The sequence below is a fragment of the Chlorocebus sabaeus genome, chromosome 28 (assembly GCF_047675955.1).
Source record: "Chlorocebus sabaeus isolate Y175 chromosome 28, mChlSab1.0.hap1, whole genome shotgun sequence".
NCBI classification, from domain to species: Eukaryota; Metazoa; Chordata; class Mammalia; order Primates; family Cercopithecidae; genus Chlorocebus; species Chlorocebus sabaeus.
The window spans coordinates 12,309,460-12,337,226 of NC_132931.1; the positions used below are offsets into that span (position 1 = coordinate 12,309,460).

The 27,767-nt window shown below is 48.3% G+C and overlaps 3 protein-coding genes across 26 annotated transcripts in view; 2 read left to right on the plus strand and 1 right to left on the minus strand.

The window, feature by feature from the left end:
* Positions 1-14: 14 nt before the first annotated feature.
* Positions 15-2,043, plus strand: PPP1R35 (protein phosphatase 1 regulatory subunit 35). 2 transcript variants are annotated; one of them, XM_008018550.3, is made up of 4 exons: positions 19-1,181; positions 1,258-1,474; positions 1,555-1,691; positions 1,789-2,043. In XM_008018550.3, exons 1-4 carry the CDS (start codon positions 963-965, stop codon positions 1,960-1,962), a joined length of 747 nt encoding a protein of 248 aa, XP_008016741.1. In that variant the 5' UTR covers positions 19-962; the 3' UTR covers positions 1,963-2,043. The 2 variants fall into 2 exon arrangements, with proteins under 2 accessions (XP_037846344.1, XP_008016741.1); XM_037990416.2 differs by lacking the exon at positions 1,555-1,691 and having other exon boundaries at positions 15-1,181.
* Positions 2,044-3,591: 1,548 nt separating this feature from the next.
* On the minus strand, positions 3,592-8,938 carry MEPCE (methylphosphate capping enzyme). Its single transcript, XM_008018552.3, has 4 exons — positions 6,060-8,938; positions 4,577-4,795; positions 4,323-4,449; positions 3,592-4,210 (listed from the first exon to the last, which is right to left on the minus strand). Exons 1-4 carry the CDS (start codon positions 7,728-7,730, stop codon positions 4,158-4,160), a joined length of 2,070 nt encoding a protein of 689 aa, XP_008016743.3. The 5' UTR covers positions 7,731-8,938; the 3' UTR covers positions 3,592-4,157.
* Positions 8,939-9,427: 489 nt separating this feature from the next.
* The window catches only part of ZCWPW1 (zinc finger CW-type and PWWP domain containing 1), a 28,466-nt gene continuing 10,126 nt past the window's right edge, over positions 9,428-27,767 (plus strand). For 3 of the 23 annotated variants that reach the window (XM_073012749.1, XM_073012750.1, XM_073012755.1), the window contains exons 1-5: positions 17,749-18,797; positions 19,246-19,324; positions 21,528-21,645; positions 21,959-22,110; positions 22,320-22,439. In XM_073012749.1, the coding sequence (XP_072868850.1) occupies positions 18,276-18,797; positions 19,246-19,324; positions 21,528-21,645; positions 21,959-22,110; positions 22,320-22,439 (991 nt within the window). In that variant the 5' untranslated portion in view covers positions 17,749-18,275. Of the gene's footprint in view, positions 9,581-10,864; positions 11,651-12,926; positions 13,034-17,426; positions 17,514-17,748; positions 18,798-19,245; positions 19,325-21,527; positions 21,646-21,958; positions 22,111-22,319; positions 22,440-22,483; positions 27,562-27,767 lie in introns of those variants that run through there. The other 20 variants (XM_073012751.1, XM_073012752.1, XM_037990387.2 and 17 more) reach the window with 19 other exon arrangements.

A 27,767-nucleotide genomic window follows, 5' to 3' on the forward strand; every position in this document is an offset into this window, starting at 1 on the left:
TCTCGAAAGTAAAAGTAGTCACAAAAAGCTGCAAGAGTTGCTGTGTTCCAGGACGGAGTCCGGGGTGGGGTCAGGGACCCCCGCCCGCACTCATACAGGGAAGCTCTGGTCCGAGTTTGGAGGCAACGGAACACCGGAAATGCTGTGGAGGTCCGAGTGAGGTCAGGGCACACCGGACGGTTACCTTAAAGCTGCCAGGCGCGGTGGCTCACGCCTGTAATCCCAGCACTTTGGGAGGCCGAGGTGGGCGGATCACGAGGAGTTCGAGACCAGCCTGACCAACATGGTGAAACCCTGTCTCTACTAAAAATACAAAAATTAGCCAGGCGTGGTGGCGCGCGCCTGTAATCCCAGCTACTCAGGAGGCTGAAGCAGGAGAATCTCTTGAACCTGGGAGGCGGAGGTTGCAGTGAGCCGAAATCGCGCCCCTGCACTCCAGCCCGGACTACAGAGAGAGGTTCAGTCTAAAAAAAAAAAAAATGCTGCCCCATTTGGCGCCCCAGGAATGAGGACTGACACACTGGACACTGGGCATCGCAGCACTAGCCGGACTAAGATTCCTCTGGGCAACTCAGCCATAGCAGAGTTTTCAAGAGGAGGAGTGGCCCTGATGAGGACCCGTAAGGCTTCAACCGTTCCCAAAACACCTCAAAAACACTTCGGCTTAGGGGTGGTGCCAAGGCTGTGAGTGCGTCCAACACTTCGGCTTGGGGGTGGTGCCAAGGCTGTGAGTGCGGAAGCCCGCCGGGAACCTGGGGGCGGGGCGAGGGAAATGACGCCTGGGAGCGCCAATAGGGTGGGTGGAGCCGCTGACTCCGCCCCCGAAGGAAAGGGTTAACGGTTTCCGGTAGCGGCGTCTAGGAGGGGCGGGGGAAATGAGGAGGTTTTGAGGCTGTGTCCCCTGACCCTTGGACCGCCTGCGACCCCCCCCGCATCTCCGCACCCTCAAGACACCTCCAAAGATGATGGGCTGTGGAGAGTCAGAGCTAGAGTTGGCGGACGGGGAAGATGCCGCGGCGGTCTCGGGACCACCCCCGGAGCCCCGAGCCCCGGAACCCCGAGCCCCACTGCCCGAGCCCGGCCTGGACTTGAGCCTGAGCCCGCGGCCCGACAGTCCTGAGCCGCGTCACGGCAGCCCCGGGCGGCGGGAGCATCGGGGCGCGGCTCGGCAGCGACGGCAGGTGAGCGTGGGAGGCTGGCCCCCGGTCTGCGACGGCCTCGCGTCCACCTAGTCACCCCACTGCCCTCTGCTCCCAGGTCCGTTTCCGCCTGACGCCGCCCTCCCCGGTGCGGTCCAAGCCGCAGCCTGCGGTGCCGCAGGAGCTGGAGATGCCCGTGCTGCAGAGTAGCCTGGCCTTGGGCCTGGAGCTGCGGGCCACAGCCGGGAGCCACTTTGATGCCGCGAAGGCCGTGGAGGAACAGCTAAGAAAGTCGTTCCAGATCCGCTGCGGCCTGGAGGAGAGCGTGTCCGAGGGTGAGGGGGGCGGGCGGCCGGCCGCGCGCGGGAGTCGGAGCGAGGGGCGCCACTCACCTCCGCCCCCGCTGCGCTCTCAGGGCTGAACGTGCCGCGCTCCAAGCGGCTCTTCCGGGACCTGGTGAGCCTGCAGGTGCCGGAGGAACAGGTTTTGAACGCTGCGCTCAGGGAGAAATTGGCTCTCCTGCCGCCACAGGCTCGAGCCCCGCCCCCAAAGGTGATGGGGTCTGGGCGTGGGGCTTCCTCCATGTACTCCCTTACCCGGATTCTTCCTCCTAGAGTGTAACCTTGCTTTGGGCCCCACCTCCCAACAGGAGCCACCTGGTCCGGGGCCAGACATGACCATCTTGTGTGACCCAGAAACACTATTTTATGAATCTCCACACCTGACCCTGGACGGTCTGTCCCCTCTCCGGCTTCAACTCCGGCCCCGCCCTTCAGAGGACACCTTCCTCATGCACCGGACACTGAGGCGATGGGAAGCGTAGTAGACCCCAAAGATCCCTGGCGGGCTAGTTCGTATTTTTCTGTTAAACTATTTGTTAGAATAAACTAATTTTGCTAATAAATGAGACTCTTCTTGGAGGCCTAAAATGGGGTTAAAAGCTCTCTGGGGGTTATCCACTTAGCCTCAGGTTGGAAGCTGCCTGGAAGTTGAGTTTGGGGGCCTTTCTGGAACTTAGGAGAGTCATGGCAAGTGAAAACACCTCCACATTAGGTTTACTTAGATACTCCTCCATTCACAACCTTACCTGCCTCTGACTCCAGCCACAGCTACTGCCTGTTTTTGATCACGCAGCGATTGTTCTCTTCATCACTTATTTTTTTTTGAGGCGGAGTTTCACTCTTGTTGCCCAGGCTGGAGTGCAGTGGATGGCACGATCTTGGCTCACTGCAACCTCCGCGTCCCAGGTTCAAGCAATTCTCCTGCCTCAGCCTTCCTAGTAGCTAGGATTATAGGCATGTGCCACCATGCCCAGCTAATTTTCTATTTTTAGTAAGAGACGGGGTTTCTCCATGTTGGTCAGGCTGGTCTTGAACTCGCGACCTCAGGTGATCCGCCCGCCTCTAATTTTGTATTTTTAGTAGAGACGGGGTTTCTCCATGTTGGTCAGGCTGGTCTCGAACTCGCGACCTCAGGTGATCCACCGGCCTCGGCCTCCCAAAGTGTTGGGATTACAGGCATGAGCCATCGCGTGTGGCCTCATCACTTATTCTGATCTCCCAAAATGCAGGGCCCAGCCTATCACACTTCACGGAGGCCTTCCTTGATTACCTGTCTCAAGGAGCTTGCAACCCATCTGTTTGCACTGAGTTAATGAAATTATCTCCTTGCTTTTTACCTTGAAGAGCCTTGCCCATCCTGTTTACACCTGACCTGAATACTCAGTATGTTCGAAGTTCCAGTAACACCTAACAAGCCCCCGAAGAGCTTCATGTTGTTAATTGCCTGTAAGTCTCATTCCACAGCACAAAAAAGGTGCTGGTCTGTCCCTGAGCATTTGATCCAAAGCACTTTTGCCTGCCTCCACCGCCACCTCTTTACAAGTTAGCCTTCCAGCTGGGTGCGGTGGCTGGCACCTATAATCCTAGCACTTTGGGAGGCTGAGGCGGGTGGATCACCTGAGGTCAGGAGTTTTGAGACCAGACTAGTCAACATGGTGAAACCCCGTGTCTACTAAAAATACAAAAAATTAGCCGGGCATGGTGGCGCGTGCCTGTAATCCCAGCTACTTGGGAGGCTGAGGCAGGAGAATCACTTGAACCAGGGAGGGGGAGGTTGCAGTAAGCCGAGATCACACCACTGCTCTCCAGCCTGTCGACAGAACGAATCTCCATCTCAGAAAAACAAAAACCGAAAAGTTAGCCTTCTGCCCGAAGCCCGTACAGGGTTTTTCTGGGGAGGGAAGGCAGACTCCAAGTTCCACACCAAAATTTGCATTACACACCTTTTCCTGACTAGGCTTCTGTATACTTGCGTGTGGACTTGACTAGTGTTGAACAATCAACCCAACCACTGAAAAACTTGTCTTCCTTCAAACAGTAGAGAGAAACAACACAAGTTCTGGTGGGAGGCACCACCCATCCCCCACCAGCTAGATAGTACCCAACACAGGTGTGGGGGCCACTGCCCTAGACATCAAGTTTATTGTGCTGTTCTCACATTCAAAACCCAACCCCCTCTCCCACTGGGGGAGGACAGAGGGAAGGATTTTCACAGTACCTGCGTGCCTCCCTGCCAGGCTTCCCCCTCGAACCCTCAGTCCATCTATCCATGGTCCACTGAAATGCAGCTAGGGACAAGAGCTAGGGACAACAGCCGAGGAGAAATGGGAATCTCTCTCCTTGGGAGAATAGGAGGAAAGGGCTAGAGAATTTGATATCCTCCCACCTCCCATGCCCTAAGAGAACAGAGGTCAGCAAACAGTCCATGCCATCCAGCCTGGGAGGCTGGGGGAGAGGAAGATAATGGTGACTCCAGCACAGCCAGCCTTGCTGCACAGGTGCCAGAGGCATACGTAGGGACGAGGCTGAGGCAGCGATGGAAGAAAAGCTTTCTTTGCAGATCCAAGAAAGGAAACTATTTTTGGAGTCAGGAAAGACCCTGGGACACTTTCCTCTTCCCCCAGGTCCTTAGGAGCAGCAAGGGCATCCTCTTCACACTTTCCGTTCAGGGGGCCACTTAGTGGCTGGGGGATCGGGCCTTGTGGAACAGGTACACAGGACGCTGGAAGCCTGAGGGGAGAGGGAGTGATCAGAAGGGGTTGGCAGCACCTCAAGAATCCCCATGGGGGTCTGCACTCTTTTAGCCAGGACCGGCCTCCCTGACAAAATAAACCAGCCTTACCTTTAGAGGTGTTGTGGGGTGTGGCCACAAGCTCATAGCTGGAGAAGCCCACGTCTGGGGATGTCAGGTAGGAACTGAACTGCTCTGGCTTCAGTTGGATTCGGTAGTAGTTCTTGTAGATTGTTTCCTAAGGAGAGAGGCAAGGGACCACACTTCAGCACACTGCCACCTCCCCTGGCCAAGGGTGATGCCCACCTCGGGGTCTTTTCTTGCCTCAACCAAAGGAAGGATTATTTCCTCCACACCCAACTCACCGTAAGGGTCTTTCTCTTGCCATATGACGACCAGGGTTGGGGCTCTAGGACCAGGATGCCTCCAGGGCGTAGGTGCCGGTAGATCCGGCGAAACATGCGCTTCAGGCCCTCATCTCCCCAGTTCAGATGCACCCACTTGGTGAGGCTGAGGCAGAGCACCACATCATACTCAGGTGTTTGGGCCTCCACCAGGTCATCTCGATCCAGCACATAATTACCCTGAGGGCAAGTATCAGCAGGCAGTGAGGTCAACGGAGGGAATCGAAGAACCCCTGCTCCCAGGCAACCTGCTCTGAGGCCGACACAGTCCTGCCGCCTCACTTTAGCCCGTGGCCACGTTCTTCTCAGACTAACTCCCAAAAGGTGCCTGCACTCTGAGTTTTGTTTTCTCCTCTACACCTTCCTGCCTCTGCTTCTTCCTACTGATGGTAAGCCAAAAATGTTGAGGGAGCCGGAGTAATTTTAAATGTTGCAAATTATCCATGAGGTCTTCTAAAGCTGGGGTCCCAGGACCGTATCCTGTGCTTATTCTCACCCACAGACATTAAGTGGAGTGACTGCAGGTTTTGCAAGGGTAACCCACCCAGGTTTCAAAGGCAGACCTGTGGTTCCTTCCCTGCAGTTGGGGCTGGCCAAGTTTCACGTCTATTCTTTCCTTTCTCTGAGAGAAATAAAGAGCCACATCCTTTAGGAAGCCTTTTCTAGAAGATAAGCTCATCACAACCCTCTAGAAAGACCATTCTTCAAGGCTTAACCCAATGCAATGCCAAAGATCCCAGCAGGCGGCCTAACTGGAGAGTTCTCTGGGGAGCTGTGTGGGGTCAGGGGACTCCGCAGGGCATGGGGCTCTCCTCTCTGCAGAGGAGTTTCTGGTTCTTCCCTCTCCCACTATCTAGGGTCAATGTGGAGAGGATCTACAGCCAAATCACTTGGGTTCCTGACACTCTTCAACAAACTGTCTAGAAAAACAAAAGCCGCTGATGGGAACAAGGTGGCTATCAAAGGGCAGAAACGCCAATATTTGTCTGCTGCTACCCTAATCCTCCTCCCTAGAAGACATTCCATGCCTGACCCCCATTCTCAGGCTCCTTCAGTCAATCTGAGGACCAAGTTCCACCTGGATCGAATTCCCTAGTGAGCAGCAGCCTTCAAGGGAAGGGAAGGTGGACCAGTGTGGATTATAGGCCAAGCCCAGAGCACTGCAAAAAAAAAAGAGTCTTCCTTTATCTTGGAGATCCTTGCAGTCATGAGAAAGGACTCCAGGGCCAATACCCCAAGGTAGAGACCCCACCTTTCCAGGTTATAAGAGGGGAGGACCCCACCTTTTCAGGTTATAAGAGGGGAGAGATGCCCAGTAGAGACTCTCACTTGCCAACCCAGACCCCTCTTTTGAGGAACTGGATCATAACCTTCCCTGCCACATTCCCGTTTAAACTCATCTTCACACCTGACCCCTATTCCAAGAGCCTCTGGACCCTCTTACCGTGACGAAGACAACATTGTTGGGGAAGACTGATGTGTCCGCTCCATCCAAGGGCACTTGGGGGGCAGCGATGGGACCCCGGCTGGCAGTCAGCGAGGCTGGGAAGCAGCTCCTCTTTCGAACGGTGGTGGTCCCTTCCTCACCCTCTGCCCCCGGGTCCCCTTCCAAAGTCTGGGGTGGGAAACGCAGCTCCTCGGAAAGGTAGTGTCGGATGTTCTGACGGGCAGAATGGATGAGCCGGGAATCTATATCCAAGCCCACCATGCGGGACGGGCCCCACTTGCAGGCAATGCTCAGGGTCAGATGGCCCACATTGCAGCCCAGATCTAGGACGTCCCGGCCCCGAAACCACTCAGGCTTCAACACCCGAAGGCGCCCATCCTCACAGGAAGGATTGCGGTACCCATAGTATTTGCAGTAATTCCCATACTGGAACTTGCGCTGTTGCTTTTTGAAGCCTGCTGCAGGCAGTGGGTGGTGGTGGTGGTGACGGCCTCCCCAACTCCCTCGGCCCTTTTCCTTGGAACCCTGGCCTCCACCCCTAGCCCCTGCCTCCGACTTGCTGGAAGTCCTGCGACGTTTGCGATGTCGGGAGGAGGAAGATGGGGGTGCAGAGGTAACTGAGGCAGCTGGAGGGGCTGATAGGGAGCCTGAGGGACCCTGTAGAGCAGATGGAAGCGGAGACACCACTTCATCCCTGCAGTTGATGGCTGTGTTGAGTTCATAGGGTTGGGGGGCATCCCGGTTCTGGCCTCTGTGCCGCGGCTGCTGTGAGGCGCCCTCCCCGTGGAGTGAGGGGGTGAGAGGGGCTGTGGGCAGCACGGGGTGGCTCTCACTCCCTCCGGCTGCCTGCTGCTGCTGGTGGTGCTGTCCCCGGTGTCTATGCCGCTTCCGACCAGTCTTGAGTGGCGAAGCAAGAACTACATGGCCCTCATCAGTACAAGTATTGAGACTGAGCGGGTCAGTAATATCTTTGGGGATGAGGATCTCCACTGGATCTCGCCCTTTGGCCGGAAGGGGGGATGACTTAGGGGTCTCTGCGTTGAGGGCGCGGCTCACTTCCTCATCCAGGAGGCTATTCAGGTTCAGGGGATCAAAGATATTGCCCCCCAGGAGGAAGTTGGAGGGTAACACAGAGTCACAGTCCGAATTCACCCGCCTGCGCCTCTTGAAGGCCGGATGTTTGAAGCCTCCCCCACCTCCCCCTACATTACAGCTATTTCTCCTCTTGCCCCCGCCCCCCCCAGGTGGCCGGTGGGGCTGATAGCCATTGCGGGGTCGAGGAGGAGCAGGGGGACCCAGCTCTGTCCCGCCCCCTCCCCGGCGCTCCTCCCCCACGTCCGGGGGAGCGGCTCGCCCCGGGGGATCCGACAGGCAGGCCTCCCCATGCGACTGCTCCTGGGGGCCGCCTCCTCGGTGCTGCTGCGCCTGGGGACCACCGGGGGGGGTGGCCGCGGCCCCGGGGCTCTCTCGACCGACCCCAGCGGCCGGGGACCCCGCAGACTGCGCGCAAGGACCCGGACCACGCTCCGTCCCGCCGCAGAGGTCCCCAGAGGCGGCCTCTTGGTGCGGTGGCACAGTGGGGCCGCCCCCTCCGCCCGACTCATCTTTGAGCGGCGGCGGCGGGGCCGGCACCAGAAACGGCTCCTTCTCCGCCGCCATCTCGATCATTTCCTCCCCTTATTCCGTCCCAGTCGGGGTAACGAGGGGGATCAGGGGGCTTAACCCCCCCTGCCTGGACCCTGCTCCCTTCCCCCCCTTTCCCGAGTGCGCGCGCAGCTCTGCTCTTCTCGCCTAGTCTCGCGCCCAAGCGCCTCCCCGCGAAGTGCGCCCCACTGGCCCGCGAGACCCGAACTACTCGAGCACTCAACCACGCGTGCGCCGACCCCTTTCTCCTCCGCCACTACCACCCCGCCGCGAGCGCGCACGGCAAGCGCGCGTTCCCCCCGCCCCGGAACCACGCATGCGCACTCCGCCACCACCCTGGTTGCGCGCGCATCGGAGTACGAACCAACTTAACGGCTCTGGGAGTTTAAATATAACCCCCCACACAGCCCCCGCAAAAGCCCACCACCCCAAACTGATACCCTACTTCCCTGCGCAGCTAGGTCCGGCCCTACTGATCTCCTTTGTCTCTGCCGCGCGATCCCACCCACCGTAGGCGGGGGACGGGAGCTGGTGTGAAAAGGTCTCCTTGACACCCGACCCTTGTTCCTGAGGAATGAATCTCAGCGGTCTCCACCCGGCTCTAAATCCAACAACCTCCCCACCCCGCCTCCTTCCTCCCCCTAGTGGGCAGCGCCTGCGCACACCCTTTTGGGCTTGCGCGGGTACAGGCAGCACGTGCTGGAGGTGGCGCCCCGCCTCCCGTCTTAGGGGTAGGGCCTGTGACGTCGCTTCCTTAAGTTTGGTAAACGCAGCGTGCGTCAGCGCGATCCGGAGGGGCAGGGCTTCCCGACGAAAGGCGGTGCTCATGAATTATTCATGAGCTGTTGGTAGCACACCTCCCCCCTCTGCCCATCTTCTTAGAAGCGCTTCCGAAGGAGCAGAGAGACCCTACAAAGCCGAGGAAGGGCAGGAGTGGAACTGGGCTCAGTAAAACGCGATAGGTCATTATAACTCACCCCCCTCGAAAATATTCTCTGCTGAATTGGGGAAAAAGAAAAAGCACTAAAACAGCCGGTGTTGTCCAACTTCCTCTTCCCCCGAAACGGCTGAGTCGTTCTCTGGTTCCTCTGCCTTCCCCCAATCGCAATCACCTGGAGACGCCACACCACGCCTTCCTCTCCGCCTCCACACCCACGGCCCGGACCCCAATGCCTCCGCCCATTCCCGACGCCCGCTCACTGGTCGGTCAGCTCACGGGCCTCCCCAAACGCCCGCCGCGGCGCCGCGCCGACTTATATACCAGAGAGTGTGGGCGGGGACGGGGGTTCGGTCCGCGCTGGGGCCCCCCCCCGCTTCGGCCAATGAGGAAGAAGCGAATCTACGCCGTTTTCCCGGGGAGATTCGCAGCCCGGTCTTCCTGCCAGCGGAGTGCTGGGCCGAGGAGCGGGTGACAGGGGTGACAGTGGGGTCCCGGAAAGCCTAAAATAAAATCCTAAAGTGAGGGCGTGAAGGAGACCAGCAGGAAGAGGCGGAATCAGGGAACGGAAAGAGGGAGGAAAAGGCAGTCTGAAACAGAGAAAAGTTAGTAAGATGTGCTTCAAGAACAATCAGGCGCTGCGGCCGCCGCCTAAAAAATATGTGACACAAAGAGGATTCTGGGATTTGTAGTTTTCCCGGGACGTTCGGGTGAAAGATGGCGGAATTACCTCAGCCGCGGAAACGCAGACGCTGTTTCCAGTTGCGCATGCGCCTCAGACTCCGCGAGCGCGCCGCCCGGGGGTGGAGCTAGCGCGCAGGGCGTCCTCGTGCCTTTTCTTGGTGGCGGGAAACCTGGGTCGAGGTGTGAGGGGCTTGCGGAGTCGCTGCGCCAGCTGGTTCTGCACCTCGCCTTTAGGTCCTCCTTGCTCCTGAAGGTAGCCGGCTAGTTTCTGGTTGTAGGTGAAGGTGCCGGGCGCCGCCAGTCCTGGCACCCGTTGCCTGAGGAGAAACTTTCTCAGGGCGACAACCAGCTCTTGGCTCTTTTTCCTCAGAATCTGTCGCTCCCAAGAAACAGACAAAAACAGCCCAGTCTCCTGGCGGGCACCGACAATATGAGTGAGAATGAGGATCACGGTGCCTTGGCGGGAGTGGGAGTGGAGGGGAGATTCCCTCATGGTGGGAGGAAGGAAAGGAAGGAACGGGAAAGAGAGAGGGGGACGCCGCCGTTTTAGGGGAGAGGCGAGGACGTGTGGCTCAGGGACATTTCCGAACTGAACCCCTATCCCTGAGAGAGAATAAAGGGTGAGGGAAGAGAGAGGAAAATGGGAGCGCCCCCCAAATGGGAAGAACTTCTCCCCAAAACTTCTTCCCTTTGGATTGCAAGGTGCATTTGGGATTGGGGCTTTTTAAAAATTATCTTTTATTTTTTATTATTTTTTAAAAGACAGTCTTGCTCTGTCGCCTGGGCTGGAATGCAGTGGCGCGATCTCCGCTCACTACAATCTCCGCCTCCCGGGTTCAAGGGATTCTCCTGCCTCAGCCTCCTGAGGAGCTGGGGTTACAGGCGCCCGCCACCACGCCCAGCTAATTTTGTATTTTTAGTAGAGATGGAGTGTCTCCATGTTGGTCAGGCTGGTCTCGAACTCCTGAGGTCAGGTGATCCGCCCGTCTTGACCTCGCAAAATTATGGGATTACAGGCACGCCCCACCGTGCCCGGCTAATTTTTCTGTATTTTTAGTAGAGACGGGGTTTCACGTATTGGCCAGGCTGGTCTTGAACTCCTGACTTCAGGTGATCCACCTGCCTCTTCTTTCTTGTTAAACGTTTTAAATCAGGCTTGCTGAGCTTGTGCACAAACATGAAGGAAGCAAGCAAGGGAGGGAAGGGGGAGGAAGGAAGGAGGGAGGGAAGGAGAAGAGAGAGGGAGGGAGAAAGGGGGGAGGGAGGGAGGAGGGGAGAGAGGAGGGGTGAATAGAGGAAGGGAAAAAGGGGTGGGTGGGAGGGAGGAGGGGGTGAAGAGAGGAAGGGAAAAAGGGGAGGGAGGGAGAGGGAGGAGGGAGAGGAAGGATGGAGGAGGGGAGGTGGGGAATGGAGGAGGGGGAGGGAGGGGGTAGGAAGGAGAGGGAAGGGGAAGGGGGAGGGGAGGAAAGAGGGAAGGGAGAAGGAGGAGGGGGAGGAAGAGAGGGAAGGAGGGAGGGAGGAAGATGAGGGAGGAAAGGAGGAGGAAGGGAGGGCAGAGGGAGAAGAGGGAAGGAGGAAGGGAGGGAAGAGGGAGAGGAGGGAAGGAAGAAGGAGAGGGAGGGAGGAAGGAAGGAGGACAAGGAAGGAAGGAGAGGGAGGGAGAGAGGGAAGCAGGAGGGGGAGGAAGGAGATGAGGAAGGAAGAGGAGGGAGAGAGGAAGGGATGGAGGGACAAAGGGAGACAGAAAGGAGGGAAGAAGGAAGAGAGGGAGGGACGAGGGAGGAAGGGAAAAAGGAAAGAAGGAAGGAAACTGCTATTAGTTAATTGATGCATAAAAATAAGCAGGAGTCCACATACTGTTATTAATGCAAAAAGGAAGATCAGACTCTGGCTTAAGAAAGATTTGAAATATACTTTTTTTTTTTTTTTTTTTTTTTTTTTGAGATGGAGTCTCGCTCATTTTGCCCAGGCTGGAGTGCAATAGCATGATCTTGGCTCACTGCAGCCTCCACTTCCTGGGTTCAAGTGATTCTCCTGCTTCAGCCTGCCAATTAGCTGAGATTACAGGCGCCTGCCACCACGCCCGGCTAATTTTTGTATTTTAGTGGAGACGGGGCTTCACCATGTTGGTCAGGCTGGTCTTGAACGCCTGACCTCAGGTGATCCGACCACCTTGGCCTCCCAAAGTGCTGGAATTACAGGCGTGAGCCACTGCGCCTGCCTGAAATATACTTTTTACCGCTTTTTTGAGACTCAGGGAGTCTGGATTAGATGACAATGCTGAAGGGTTTACTTCTCTTAGACCAAGGATTTGAGGAACAAGGTAAAGAAGGGAATGATTGGATGGTTAGGAGGGGAAATGTGGGAACACATTCTGAATGGTGTGTGGGGAGAGAGAATTACTGTTTATCTTTTAAAAATTGGCAAGACTGACAAGTTATTTCACTAGGTCAGTTCTCAAACTTTTTGGTCTGAGAACCCTTTTATACTCAAATTATGGAGGACTCCAAAGAGCTTTTATTTGGTTTGTATCTGTTGATATAAACATATTAGAAATTAAAATTGAGAAACATTTAAAGTTTTATTAGAAATAATGATATGTTAACCTAAACAAGTTTTTATGAAAAATACATTTTCCTAAACAAAAGAAAATTTAGCATGAAGAATGGTGGTGTTTTACATTTTTGCAAATCTCTTTCATGTCTGGCTTAATAGAAAACAACTGGGTTCTCATCAGTTTCTGCATTCAGTCTGTTGGAATATCTTGTTTTTGTAAAAGTACATGAGAAAATCAAGCTTAATACAGATAGGTAGTTGGAAAAGGGAGAGGACTCCCTAGGATTCTGGGACCATACTTGGAACTGCTGAGTTAGATTATTTCATCTCAAAATTTATGTGATGATTTTTAATGTTCTAAGTGAAATAAAACTGTTTTGAGATCTTATTCACTTTCCCTTGGTTCCCTTTATTATTCCTAAGTTCTTTTTCCCTCCCTTTTTTTTTTTTTTTTTTTTTTTTTTTTTTGAGACGGAGTCTCGCTCTGTCGCCCAGGATGGAGTGCAGTGGCCAGATCTCGGCTCACTGCAAGCTCCACCTCCCGGGTTCACGCCATTCTCCTGCCTCAGCCTCCTGAGTAGCTGGGACTACAGGCGCCCGCCACCTCGCCCGGCTAGTTTTTTGTATTTTTTAGTAGAGATGGGGTTTCACCGTGTTAGCCAGGATGGTCTCGATCTCCTGACCTCGTGATCCACCCGTCTCGGCCTCCCAAAGTGCTGGGATTACAGGCTTGAGCCACCGCGCCCGGCCTTCCCTCCTTTTTAACCCTCATTTCGTATGTTGAGTGATGGGAATATGGTTTCTGGAACTGTACTGGTTCCTTTACATTCTTATTTAAAGCCTTTGCCCCTCTTATTAAAGCCTTCCCCCCAACCCCACATCCTGCCCCTCTTCATCTAAGGTAAGAAAAGAGAAATTAAAACCTCAAATTTTATTCCTGAGTCTATAGCCCCTAGTCATTTAGTAGCTGTACAGAAGAAAGTTAGTGGTATTTTATATATTTATTAACTGTCTATATTTTTTTTCCTCTCTCTCTGTACCAGCTTTCAGTATTTGTTATTGTGAAAGAAGTTAATTCACCTGAAACAGAGGAGGGGCAACCTGAGTTATCAGAAAGTGACTTCCTGGCCTTCCCTTCTTTATTGATCAGGTTAGAGCTTTTGTTTGAAAGCAGTGTTCATCGCATGCACAGATTATACATATTATGTGATACTATACTATACATCACTGTTTACAGATTTATTACATCTTACTAGCTCAACAGTGAACCACAATTCTATCTAGTTGGTTGGGGCTCCAGAAACATACTTTGGCCTAGGAAGATCTTTATAGGTTTAGATAAGGATTTGAACCTAAATACTGGAAATGTTTTGTATTTTTAGATTAGTCAAAATACTCTCTTTTAATTTTACTTAAAGAATTTAGGCTGGGCACTGTGCCTCACGCCTGTAATCCCAGAATTTTGGGAGGCCGAGGCAGGTGGATCACGAGGTCAGGAGATTGAGACCATCCTGGCCAACATGGTGAAACCCCGTCTCTACTAAAAATACAAAAATTAGCTGCGGGTGGTGGCGCACTCCTGTAATCCCAGCTACTCAGGAGGCTGAGGCAGGAGAGTCACTTGAACCCAGGAGGTAGAGGTTTAAGTGAGCGAAGATCGTGCCACTGCACTCCAGCCTGGCAACAGAGCAAGACTTGTCTCTCGGAAAAAAAAAAAAAAAAAATTTTTTTTTTTTTTTTTTTTTTTTTTTTTTTTTGAGAAGGAGTCTCGCTCTGCCGCCCAGGCTGGAGTGCAGTGGCCGGATCTCAGCTCACTGCAAGCTCCGCCTCCCGGGTTCACGCCATTCTCCTGCCTCAGCCTCCCGAGTAGCTGGGACTACAGGCGCCCACCACCGCGCCCGGCTAATTTTTTGTATTTTTAGTAGAGACGGGGTTTCACCGTGATAGCCAGGATGGTCTCGATCTCCTGACCTTGTGATCCGCCCGTCTCGGCCTCCCAAAGTGCTGGGATTACAGGCTTGAGCCACCGCGCCCGGCCAAAAAAAAAATTTTAAAATATTTTTTGAAGTGGTAACATTTGTGTGTTTTAAAATGCCAAAGATACACGAGGTAGTATACCAAAAGCGTCCTTTCACTCTCATCTACCCAGTTCTACTCCCCAGAGGCATTTTGATCCATTTTTTTTCTCTTCCAGAGAAAATTTATGATTTTCTCTATTATACTAGACATATGTTTTTAAAACTAAATATTGTCATCTGAAGCACACTGATTTTCACTCTGCTTTTCTCAGTTAGCATAGCCCTTGTAACTTAGACTGAGACTTCTTGTGATATTTTTGGAATTTTAAAGTTTGAGAAAGATATATTTGTCATTTGTGATCAAATTAATTTTATCCAGTCTTTTTTTTTTTTTTTTTTTTTGAGACGGAGTTTTGCTCTTGTTGCCCAGGCTGGAGTGCAATGGTGCGATCTTGGCTCACTGCAACCTCCGCCTCCTGGGTGCAAGCAATTTTCCTGCCTCAGCCTCCCGAGTAGCTGGGATTACAGGCTCTCGCCACCACGCCCGGCTAATTTTTTGTATTTTTAGTAGAGATGGGGTTTTGCCATGTTGACCAGGCTAGTGTCGAACTCCTGACCTCAGGTGATCCACTCGCTTCAGCCTCCCAAAGTGCTGGGATTACAGGCGTGAGCCACCATGCCCGGCCAATTTTATCCAGTCATTACCTTCTATTTAGGATTATAATAAAGGAGATTAATTTGCTTGAGTGTTTCTCCCCAAAATTCCAACTTGCCTTTTTTTCTAGAGCAAATATGTTTTGGGATTGATGATGATGAGTTAAAATGGAAACAGCAAGAAAATGTGCTCTTTAATATAAAGGAAATGTAGTTGCTTTAGAATAGCATGTCTGAATTATTCACATTTATGGAAGTGAGGAAAGGAACAGAAAAATGTTAAAGGGTATTCACATTTAGCCATGCTGTGGCCACACTGTCAAAACCTCAGTACCCTTTAAGTTTATGTTACGGTCTAGAGCTAGGAACCCTACACCTTGAACAAGTTTGGCCATTTAAGGTCTTAAAATTTTCTGATCCTTTAAAGGGAAGTGTATGTGAACCAAATGATCCATTTTATGCTGCTTTTGGATCTCTTTATAGTGGGGATCACAGATTTAGAACAATGAGTTTCAGTTGTAGGACTTTCAAACTGCTCAAAACCAACAGTCAGAAACAAGATCACTGAGTAGAATAGATATGTTATTAGTAGAATTGAGAGGCAAAAGTCCTGGGTTCATCTAAGCGCAACAATATATTAACACTGAGTCTTTGGGCAAACCACTTAACCTCTGTTAGCACATTTTTTCCCATCTGTAGAAAGGGGAGTTGGGACTTTATTATCCCTAAAGGTTTTCCCAGAGCTAGAATGCTTTTTATAATGGTTATAAAAATAAGAATGACATATATCCCCTAAGCCTAAAGAAAACTGGGTAAAGGGCTATAAGAAGTTAAAGTTAATAAAATAAAAGACAGTTTTCTTCAGAAAGCTGGGTGGGACACAGAATACTACGAAGCCATATAAAAGAACAAGATCATGTCCTTTGCAGCAACATGGATGGAGCTGGAGGCCGTTATCCTAAGTGAATTAATACAGGAACAGAAAACCAAATACTGTATATTCTCACTTATAAAGTAGGAGCTCAACATTACATACACATGGACACAAAGAAAGGAACAATAGACACTGGAGCCTACTTGAGGGTGGAGAGTGGGAGGAGGGTGAGGACTGAAAAACTACCTATTGGGTACTATACTCATTACTTGTGAAACAAAATTATCTGTACACTAAATCCCATGACATGCAGTTTACCCATGTAACAAACCTGCACATGTACCCCTTGAATGTAAAATAAGGGTTGGAATGTAAAAAAGGTTGGAAAGAAAAAATGAAAATAAAGCTGTGTGGAAATAATATCAGTAGTGGGAAAGTATAAATTGGAAAATAAAAATAATGGGATGTCCCCAGATGAGTCTTGGCACACTGGTGGGTCACAAATAGCTTGTAGCTGTGTAGATACTAATTTCTTCTTCAGCCTTTGGTGTGACTCTTCAGTTGCCTATGGCTGTGAGCAGCCTGGTCCTTTTACCCCCAGAGTACCTGGAAATGTCAATTTCTATGTGTTTCAGTATATGCTATTAATGTATGTTTTCTGTGTGTGCTGTGATGGCAAAATGGTGGTGAAGCACTGAATTAGACTGTTAGGATGTCACGTAGCAGTTATTAGCACAAACTTTGAAATCAGACAGGTTCTAATCCTGATTTTACTACTTATCAGTGATTTAGTATCTTTAAAACCCTGTAAGCCTGAATTTCCCCCAAGTGTAAATGTTACCCATCTCATAGATCTGTTGTGAGAATTAAATGGAATGCTACATAAAAGGTAAAGAATATAGTCAGTGCTCAGTAAGTGTTAGCCATTACCATTAGTTACAGTGTCAGTAGTAATCAAGAAACACATTGATGTCAGGCCCTTTGGAGTGGCTCACACCTGTAATCCCAGCACTTTGGGAGGCTGAGGCGGGCAGATCACCTGAGGTGGGGAGTTTAAAACCGGCCTGACCAATATGGAGAAACCCCGCCTCTACTAAAAATACAAAATTAGCTGGGGGTGGTGGCGTATACCTGTAATCCCAGCTACTGGGGAGGCTGAGGCAGGAGAATCGCTTGAACCTGAGAGGCTGAGCTTGCGGTGAGCTGAGATTGTGCTATTATACTCCAGCCTGGGCAACAAGAGCAAAATTCCTTCTCAAAAAAAAAAAAAAAAAAAAAAGAAAAAGAAAAACAGAAACACATTGATGTCGTGTCGTGTGGAACATCTGTGAGTAGATTGCTGAAGATGAACTGTGAATATCAAAGAAGGCACTAATTTAATTTCTTATTATTAGGTGCTAAGGTAGAATAAGGAAGAAGATATTATCTGGGAACCTGTGCTGGTTATCAAATACTTCTGAGCTATGATTAGAGATTGGTAGCATCTAGTACATTGGAAAATTGATTGGACTGAGGATCTAAGAAAGGGAAAATAAACATTATAATGATGTTAGAAGTGAGGCTTCTCTATGCACAGAGACCTCTGAGGTCAGAGAATTACCAAATTATGTGTGTGGTCTAAGTGTTTAGGAGAGGCTTATGAAATGAGGCTATCCCTCTGAAGAAAACTCTCTTTTCTTATTCATACCCTATCATCACTGCTCTACTACTACCTATACTTCTGGTACTACTACCATTTCTGCTGCCTGCCTTATGTTGGACATGGTTCTAGGCACATAATACACTAAGGATTGCTGCTAATATTTATTTGTTATTTAAATTTTTGAGTCAGGGTCTCACTCTGTCACCCAGGCTGGGGTGCAGGGGCACAATTTTGGCTCAGTGCAGTCTCCGCCTCCTGGGCTGAAGTGATCCTCCCACCTCAGCCTCCAGAGTAGCTGGGACTACAAGCCCATGCCACTACACTGGCTAATTTGTTTTATTTTTTGTGGAAACAGGGTTTTGCCGTGTTGTCCAGGCTGGTCTTGAACTCCCAGGTTGAACTGATGTGCCTGCCACGGCCTCCTAAAGTGCCAGTATTACAGGTATGAGGCACCATACCCAGCCCTGATTGTTGCCAATCTTTAAAACAGTAACTCTGATTATTCCCTGGCGTGTAACTGGCACCACAGAGGCATGTAATTGGCACCACAGAGGAGGTCAAGAATGCAGAAACATAGTTCAGAGGTCTGAAACAAAGAGTTCCTGAACCCAGGAAGACAGAAGGTTTAAAATCTTGTTTGATCAGAGTCATAGCAGTTAATTTCTTTTTTCTAACAGAGGCACACAAAGTGTAGTTTCTAAGCTGAATGATGACAACATTGCAGAATAAAGAAGGTGAGTCAAGAGTGAGGGAGGTTCACTTTGTACATCTCTCTCATTTTTCTCCTTTTGGACATCCTTTCCACCAAGGGCTGGTTCAGGTCCCTATATTCTATGCCCACTCTGGTCAAATTACCGCTCTGGTCAAACAAAACAAGATGCTTTGAGTGAAATAAATGTGACTTAAAAACAGTCCTGCTCGAGGAACATATGAACTTGGGGAGAGAAAAGGCATTTAAATACCTATTATCAAGTTGAATGTGGTAAATGCCACCAGCTTTGTGCAGAGTATTAAGGAAGCTCAGAAGAAAGATATACCTGGGAGGATCATTATAATTTTTATTGAGGAGGTGGCATAAGAGCTGTGAATAATTTATAGATTTTGACTAGTTTTTAAAAAATTGCTCTAATTTTCCATAACATTTTATCTAAAGTAAAAATGAGCAAATTATACAGTTTCACGTTTGGATAATTCAGCTTCCTGCATGCTTATATTTATCACCTTTGACTTAGTGGTTCCCAAACCTGGCAGTGTATCAGAATCAACTAGCCTTGTAAAATTAAAGATTACTAGGCCTCTCACGTCAAACTACGTCGTCAGCATCTCAGGGCTGGGGAGTGAGAGACCCAGGAATCTGAATTTGTTAAAAGCTCTCTCCATATCATTCTGTTATGGCCAGTCAAAGGGCAATGTTTGGCAATCTCTGTTAGACTGTATGTTTCATAAATTCCACATGATCACATTTCTTTCAGAATGTGGAAAGGGACCAAAGAGAATCTTTGCCCCACCTGCACAAAAATCTTACAGCCTGTTACCTTGTAGCCCTAACTCCCCCAAGGAGGAGACCCTGGGGATCAGTTCCCCAGAGACAGAGGCCAGCATAAGCCTGCCAAAGACCAGTTTAAAGAAGGAAGAGGAAAAAGCAGCCACAAAGAATGGTCCAAGCAGGGGCCAGGAGAAAAAAAGAAAGGCACAAAACAACAAGCAAGCAGAGAAGAAAGAAAAGGTACCAGTCATATTGGTGGGCTCTGGTAGGATATCTCCTCATACCTTGCCCCTGGCTAAGGCTAGACAGACAGTCTTTTCACGTTGGGGAAATTCACCCTAGAGTTTCAGGTTTGTATTCCTTTTTGGGAGCTTCCATTTTTCTTTTTTTTTCTCAAAGAGGTCAAAAATGTTTTGATGGAAGAATTGAGCAGGAAATAATAGGATGAGGTGGGTTAGAGGTGGGGGTAGAAGTGGACAGAGACATTGTACCCTTTTCTCTTTCCTTTGACTCCTTTATTCACAGGAGATCTGGGATAGAGTTCATGGCCTCCTTAGGTATGCTGACTGCATGCCTTCCATCTTGTAAACTTACTGCCTCATCCATCTAAAGGAGGCTTCCCTGACTGTTCAGGGGGAAAAACTATGGAAAGATAAGTGGTTTTCCTCCCCTACCCTTGTCTCTGCAGGAAAAATCAAGTCTTACCCCTGCAGAATTTGAGGAGATTGTCCAGATTGTGCTGCAGAAGTCCCTTCAGGAGTGCTTGGGTATGGCATGTAGTAAGAGAAAAAGGGTTTCAGTTAGGCAGAGTGACTATTACCTGAGAGGGACAGTTAAGTCTGACAGCTTCTCTTTTCCTCTCCTATCTTCTAAATAAGGTAATATTAGATAAGACTTCAATATATTTAAAAAATACTTCATTACTTATCAACAGGACTATAGCTAAACTACCTTAAAGGGTACATATTTTTAGAAAAAGTAGATTACATTGACTTCAGAATTTATATATAGTCTTACCTAAATTTTCAAGCCATGGGATTTTTGTTGTTACTTATTTACTTATTATTTTTTTTGAGATGGAATCTTGTTCTGTCACCCAGGCTGGAGGGCAGTGATGTGATCTCGGCTCACTGCAGCCTCTGCCTCCCAGGTTCAAGTGATTCTCCTACCTCAGCCTCCCAAGTAGCTGGGATTACAGGCACCCACCACCACGCCTGGCTAATTTTTGTATTTTTTTTTTTTTTTTTTTTTTTTTGAGGCGGAGTCTTGCTCTGTCGCCCAGGCTGGAGTGCAGTGGCACTATCTTGGCTCACTGCAAGCTCCACCTCCTGGGTTCACGCCATTCTCCTGCCTCAGCCTCCCGAGTAGCTGGGACTACAGGCGCCTGCCACCACGCCCGGCTAATTTTTTTGTATTTTTAGTAGAGATGGGGTTTCACCGTGTTAGCCAGGATGGTCTCGATCTCCTGACCTCGTGATCCACCCATCTCGGCCTCCCAAAGTGCTGGGATTACAGGCTTGAGCCACCGCGCCCGGCCAATTTTTGTATTTTTAGTAGAGGCAAGGTTTCACCAGGCTGACCAGGCTGGTCTCGAACTCCTGACCTCAAGTGATCTGCCTGCCTTAGCTTTTCAGTGCTGGGATTACATGTGTAAGCCACTGCACCTAGCCTGTTGTTTTAATTTTTACTTTTTGTAGAGATGAGGTCTTGCTATGTTGCCCAGGCTGGTCTTGAACTCATGGCTGCAAGCAATTCTCCCATTTCAGCCTCCCAAAGTGCTGGGATTGTAGATGTGAGCTACAGTGCTTGGCCCTAAATTTTTAAAATGCAGTTAAAATTTGTTTCTATGTAATTACAAACTACTTAGAAAAGATAAAATTGTTTTCCCTAGATTTGAAAAACTTAGGGTACATATCCTTGCAAATTTCAGTTTCTAATACCGATTTTGCATGTGGTTAGGAATTTAGTTTTTAGAAAAAAGAACACGGTGAGGGAGGCCAGGTGTGGTGGCTCATGCCTGTAATCCCAGCACTTTGGGAGGCCAAGGCGGATGGATCACTTAGATCAGGAGTTCGAGACCAGCCTGCCCAACATGGTGAAACCCCATCTCTACTAAAAATATAAAAATTAGCCAGGCGTGGTGGCATGTGCCTCTAGTCCCAGTGGAAGTTGCAGTGAGCTGAGATTGCGCCACTTCACTCCCGCCTGGGCGACAGAGCAAGACTCTGTCTCAAAAAAAAAAAAACAACTAACCTCTATGAAGGCTTCTCCATAAATTCGTGAGACTGAAGAGAACAGTCTGACATTTCAGCCATTCTTAGGTATACTTCTATTCCTAGGAGTTTGAGCCACAAATGATATAAAATGCAGTGTGTGTATATATGTGTGTGTGTGTGTATATATATATATAATTTTTTTTTTTTTTTAAGACAGAGTCTTGCTCTGTTGCCCAGGCTGGAGTGCAGTGGTGTAATCCTGACTCACTGCAACTTCCGCCTCCCAGGTTCAAGAAACTCTCCTGCCTCAGCCTCCCAAGAAGCTGGGACTACAGGTGCATGCCACCATGCCTGGCAAATTTTTTGAATTTTAGTAGAGACAGGGTTTTACCATGTTGCCCAGGCTTGTCTTGAACTCCTGAGCTTTGGCATTCTACCCACCTCAGCCTCCCAAAGTGCTAGGATTACAGGCGTGAGGCACTGTGCTTAGCCTGTAATTTTTTTATGTATACAAAATTATCATTACCTGGCCATCCTGGAATAAGGCAAATCAATCTGGAAAGGCTTGCAGAAAGATACATATTTGCAGTTTTTCCTGAAAATTTAAATATTTAAAGTTCTATGATATGACAAGAGGCCAAAGGTAGGCTCTTTCAGATGACAGGGAGAAGACACTTTAGAGAAAATGTTAGGGAATAATAGAGTGGCTTTTTTGTTTTTTTGCTTCTCTGCTTATAGTATTTTGTTTTGGGAGGGATGGGATCTGGCCTTGATTTTGCAGAGACTTCCTGTGCCCAGCCCATAGTATCCACCCAGTCAGCCAAGGAGCCAGGAATTACTGCTTCTGCTACTGATACTGATAATGCTAATGGGTAAGTTTATTTTGGTGGGGCAAGTTGAACACAGAATGGACTACACATTGGTAAATCATGGTCAGTAAGTCTATCTATCTGTCCGTTTGTCTGTCTCTCTGGTCATTTATCATATTTCTATAGATTTCTCTCAGCTCAGGAAAGATACCTGTTTGAGTTGGGAAAAACAGGCAAGTAGATGGATGAAATGGCCTCAGGAGGCCTTAGAAAGCTTAGGATTCATCTGTCTTCCTTTTACTCTTGGGTTTTTTCAAAAGAAGGTTCTGCAATTGCTCTATGTTTACCTTTCATTAAAATAAAACCTCATTTTCAGAGAGGAGGTACCACATACTCAAGAGATTTCAGTGTCTTGGGAAGGTGAAGCTGCCCCTAAGATAAGAACGTCTAAGCTAGGCCAGCCAGATCCTGTACCCTCTAAGAAGAAATCCAATAGACTCACCTTAAGCAAAAGAAAGAAGGAAGCTCGTAAGTACAGTCAGATATACTTTGAAACCTGGCTCAAGTACTTGCTCTAGAAATTAGGGAATGGGACCATGGGCAGGCTGAGAATTTTCAGCCCAAGACTTGAGACTATTAGGCTGTGATTCTTCTTTCTTCTTTCACTGACCTTTACTATCTAGAAAGATTGTCTTCTTCATCTCCCCACCCCACGTTTTCTTTTTTCTTCCCAAAAGATGAGAAGGTGGAGAAAACTCAAGGTGGACATGAGCACAGACAGGAAGACCAACTAAAGGAGACAGTTCAGGATCATTCTCAGATCAGGGACCTGCAAAAAGGAGAGATAAGTGGTTTTGGTGAGTTCAGTTGGTTTGGCAAACCTGTTTGGCCTGAAAATTTGAGATAGAGCAGAGAGGCAGGGTTAGGATGTTAGAGGAAACTCTGCAAAGAATATAGTTAATCTCTCACAGCTGCTTGTTGCGGAATATGCTGCTGAGAGAATGATTTCATTCATTGAGTCATTTATTCACATAATCCATAGTTACTGGGTGCCTACTATGTACAAAGCATTTTAGATGTTTCCCAGGAGGAAAATGAAGATGTAGTAAGAAAGGTAATAGAAAAATCAGGAGTGGTATTATAGATGCCAGGGGAGGAGAGAATTTAAAGAAAGAGGGGTGCTCAACCATGTCAAATGCCATTGTAAAGAAGTCAAAGAGGATAAACATAAGCTCAAGCATATCACGATTAGGAGGCCGTTAGGGGTTTGGTTACAGCTACTGAAAGGGTTGGTAAGTTTGAATGGCAGCTTATAGCCAGTTGAAGAGTAAACACTTTTTCAATTAGTTTAGATATGGAAAGTAAGAGGGAGAAGATGGTAGATAAAAAGGAATGGAGGCTGGGCGTGGTGGCTCATGCTTGTAATCCCAGCTATGTGGGATGCCAAGGTGGGTGGATCACAAGGTCAGGAGTTCAAGACCAGCCTGACCAATGTGGTGAAACGCCATCTCTACTAAAAGTACAAAAATTAGCCGTGTGTGGTGGCGTGTGCCTGTAGTCTCAGCTACTTGGAGGCTGAGGCAGGAGAATCGCTTGAACCTGGGAGACGGAGCTTGCAGCGGGCCAAGATCGTGCCACTGCACCCCAGCCTGGGCAACAAAGTGAGACTCTGTCTCGAAAACAAAAACAAAACCAAACAAACAAAAAAGGAATGGGTACAGAGTTGAGGGAGGGGTTTTTTGTTTTGTTTCGTTTTGAGATGGAGTCTTGCTCTGTCGCCAGGCTGGAGTGCGGTGGCATGATCTCCGCTCACTTCAACTTCTACCCCCCGAGTTCAAGTGATTCTCCTGCCTCAACCTCTCGAGTAGCTGGGACTACAGGCACATGCCACCACGCCCAGCTAATTTTTGTATTTTTAGTAGAGATGGGGTTTCACCATGTTGGCCAGGATAGTCTCAATCTCTTGACCTTGTGATCTGCCTGCTTCGGCCTCCCAAAGTGTTGGGATTACAGGTGTAAGCCACCGTGCCCGGCCTGATAATGGTAAATTTTATGACAAGAAATAAAATAGATCATACAATATACTAGTGTGTCCAAAAATTCAAAAATACTAAGGCAGGAGGATCACTTGAGACCAGGAGTTTGAGACCAGCTTGGGCAACACAGCGAGACCCTCATCTCTACAAGAAAAAAAAAATTAGCTGGGTGTGGTGGTAATGCCTGTAGTCCTAGCTATTCAAGAGGCTGAGGTCGGAGGATCTCTTGATCCCAGGAATTGGAGGCTGCAGTAAGCGATGATCGTGCCACTCCAGCCTTGGTGATAGAGCAAGACCCTATTTCTAAAAAACTAAATAAATAGACGACAGTCTAAACCCACTTGTACCAAACAAAAACAAAACTTCAAAACATAATGCAAAAAGACAGAACAAGTTCCAAGTTTAAGGAACAGTGGAATAAAAAGTTACCTAGTGTCTAATCTGTATGTGTACATATATGTGGTTTTGGTTGTGGAAGCATAATATAATTTGAACATACTTGGAAGAAAACTCCAAGACTATGCAGGCACAAAAAAAGGTAGTTCAGGTTAATAAACCATTCCTCTTGTTATAATGACATAGTAACATAAGGCACTGAGGTATAAGTCTAATTTGAACAACCAGGTGGCCTGGAGTTCAGACTACCCGAAGGGAGTTTCTAGATAGAGTCAAAAAGGAAGCTAAAAGGTTTTTTCTTTTGGTTGTATGTGACTATATAAACTCAGATGTGCTTGTTGAGAACTTTAGGGATACTGCAGACCCCACTGACCTGATCTCTGGTTAGTTCAAATAAATTGGTGTCATTAGATTTGTGTTGCTCTGTCTCCTGTACTTCTCAGAATTACTGCAAGGGGCCTGGCACAGTGGCTCAAGCCTGTAATCTTAGCACTTTGGGAGGATGAGGCAGGAGGCTTGCTTGAGTCCAGGATTCAAGACTAGCCTGGGTAACATAGTGAGACCCCTGTCTCTATAAAAAAGAAAAAAATAGTGAATTTATATTTAAAAAGAAATGGAAAAAAAGAATTACTGCATGGATTAGATCTTAGGTTGGCAGATGGGAGTTCACCCTCTAGGTGGTGCTTGTGAGTTGAATTGTGATTGCAGTGGATTTATCAGTCTCCTGCTATAAATAAACCATTCTTCCCGTTTCTTACAGTTGCCAAGGAGAGGTGAGTGCTCCTGAAGTAGGAAGGATTACTTAATGAATACAATTTGCGTTAAGTACTTAAGTACAGGGAAGGAAAAGAGCAGTGTATCATGAGAGGAAGTAAGATTGGGCTGGTCAGGGAGTACATTTCTAAAGAAACAGTATTTCAGCTAAAACCTGACGGCAGAGTAGAAGTTATCCAAGTGAAGAAAGAGTTTTAGGTAGGGTGAAGTGTGGCATGTTCCAGATACTAAAAGAAAGCCAGTGTGATTGCAGAGCTTAGAGAGCAAGGGGAGGCAAGTTGGGAAAGTGGCTCTGGATGACTGGAAAGAGGGAGGCAGTGGCTAGGTCAAAGACCATGTACAGAGTGAGCATTTTACCCTAAGTGCAGGGGGAAGCCACTGATGGGTTTTAACCAGGGAAGTGACATCTTTAATGTTTTAAAAGGATCCTTTGGTGATTAATTGGAGATGGAGTATGGGGAGAAGACAGGAATAGACCAGTTAAGATGTTAGTATGAGGATTAGGTATTAGGCTTCGATTAGGATGATGGCTGAGTATAGTGGTTTGCATCTGTAATCCCAGCACTTTGGGAGGCAGAGGCAGGAAGATCACTTGAGCCCAGGAATTTGAGGTTGCAATAAGCTATGTTCATACCACGTCACTCCAGCCTAGGTAACAGAGCAAGACCCTGTCTCAAAAAAAATATTTAAAAAATAAGATAAAAATAAAAAAATGGATTAGGATGATGAAAGTAGAGAAAGAGAAAAGTGGATGGTCTTAAGGTATGTTTTGGAGGTAAAATTGTTACAAGTTGGTAATGAATTGGATACTGGAAGGTTGGAGCAGGAGAGGGTATGTCAAGGATGATTGGTTTCTGGCTTGAACAGTTACGTGAAGGGAGATGGGAAAGAGTGGAGGAAGAAAAAGTTTGTGGGATAAAATTAAGCATTCAGGTTTGGGTACATTTAGGTTTGAGATCCTTGTGAGACATCCAAATAGAGGTATCAAAGAACAAGGTGGCTTAGGAATCTGGAACTCAGAACAGAGGCTGTAAGTAGACAGCTGTGTTCTGTCAGGTATGAAAATGGATTTCAAAGCCGTGGGAATGGGTGAGTTTGCCTCAGGAGAAAGTGTATCATGGGGAGAGAAGGCCCATGATTGGGCTTTGGGACCCCTGACATTTAGAGATTGAAGAACAAGGAGAACCCAGCAAAGAAGACTGCGGGGGAAGTTGCCAGTAAAATTGAGGAGAGGGGGACAGGAGAATGAGACATCAGAGAACACAGGAAACTAGTGTTTCAGGAATGAGTGGTCAAGTGAAATCCTCTTAACAGGTGTCTGTGACATCAGTCTTCATTATCATAGAGCCACATCTGGGCATCAAAACAGTTTTCCAGAGCACATTATCTTCTCCTTTAGGTTACTTGAAACTTTTTTAAAAAGTACAATGTTCTTGTCAAAAATATCATTCCAAGCCATAAATTTCCAGTTCCATATCATTATAGTGATTTTTTCCTACTCATTTTCTTGTAAGTACTCATTGCTTTCACAGCTAACAATTTGTATTATTGATCTGTATTAATTTATTTGACTCCTGGCCTCTCCTCCTACTCTATTTTTCTAGTCTTGCTAGGTCACCTCTGTAAACATCCAAAACTACTATTGGCAACTGTCATTTCAGACTAACATATTAGTCCCAGAACCAGTACTTTGTTCTTTAAGATAAGGTAATTAAGGCCAGGCACAGTGGCTCACCCTTGTAATCCCAGCATTTTGGCAGGCTGAGGGGGGGGATCGCTTGAGCCCAGGAGTTCAAGACCAACCTGGGCAACATGGCAAAACCCTGCCTCTACCAATAAATACAAAAAATTTTCTGGGTGTAGTGGTGCGTGCCTGTAGTCCCAGCTACTTGGGAGGCTGAAGTAGGAGGATCGCTTGAACTTGGGAAGTGGAAGCTGCAGTGACCCGAGATTGTGCCACTGCACTTCAGCCTGGGCAACAGAGCGAGACTGTATTTCAAAAAAAAAAAGTAATTGCGCAAGTGATCTCTTATATTGTGATATTTTGAAAGGACCCAAATGCAAATCACCTTCTTTTCTGAGGGATGATTCTGGAGGGATGGGATTTGGAGCCATCCCTTATGATCAGGTATTTAAGGTAAAATTTGGCAGTGGGAGGCAGTGAACTTACTAGAGAAATATGTTGGTTGATAATGTTAAATAGTGAATATTTAGCAATACCTATGTGTCTGTTATGTGATTTTTCTCTGTCAACTCAATTGCTTGAGTGTAGAGTCAGAAAAGCTGGAGAGAGGGTTCATTCCCGTTGGTGTTTTGTCATCTGGGTAGGAAGAAGGACAGTGGGAAAGGGAGCTGAAGGTGTCTACAAGAGAATCCAAGTAAGCGTCAAGTAATCAAACCAGAGTGGAACAGAGTGAAGAATGGAAATTGCTTCCAGATGGAGAGGATGGTAGTGGGCAGTGGGTTGGAGAGCCAGATAAAATGAAAGTTGCTATAGGAGTCTTTGAGCAAGTGAGGTGGAAGATGGGGCATTTTTATAGAGAGGATGTTTGGATAAGTGGCTCAGACGGTGTGCAGTTCCTGCAGATGACTGGGTGGGGCATGCAGGAGTGGGAGTGGGTTCCAGAGGTGACATGAGGAAAAAAGTCAAGACACTGAAAGAATGGGGTGCTATATGAGGAGTTCTTGTGGATATAGAGGTCATTTGGAATGAAGGCAGGAGGTGGAGAGAAGACTGAATCAGATGCCAGCATCTCTACAAGGGATATAAGAGGTGAGGATAGTCCCATGGCATAGACCTCAAGGGAGGAAGGGTTTTTATAAGAGTTGGGGAGTAGTAGCAATGGGGTAATGATAATGCCAGCCTGACTTTCTGTCCCGAGAGACATGGGGAGTGTGAGAGGAACTGACTCCATTTACAGGGTTGCAGGTGGGGGTGGTTTAGGTGGGGCAGTGTCATTAGTGGGTCTCCAGGCTTCA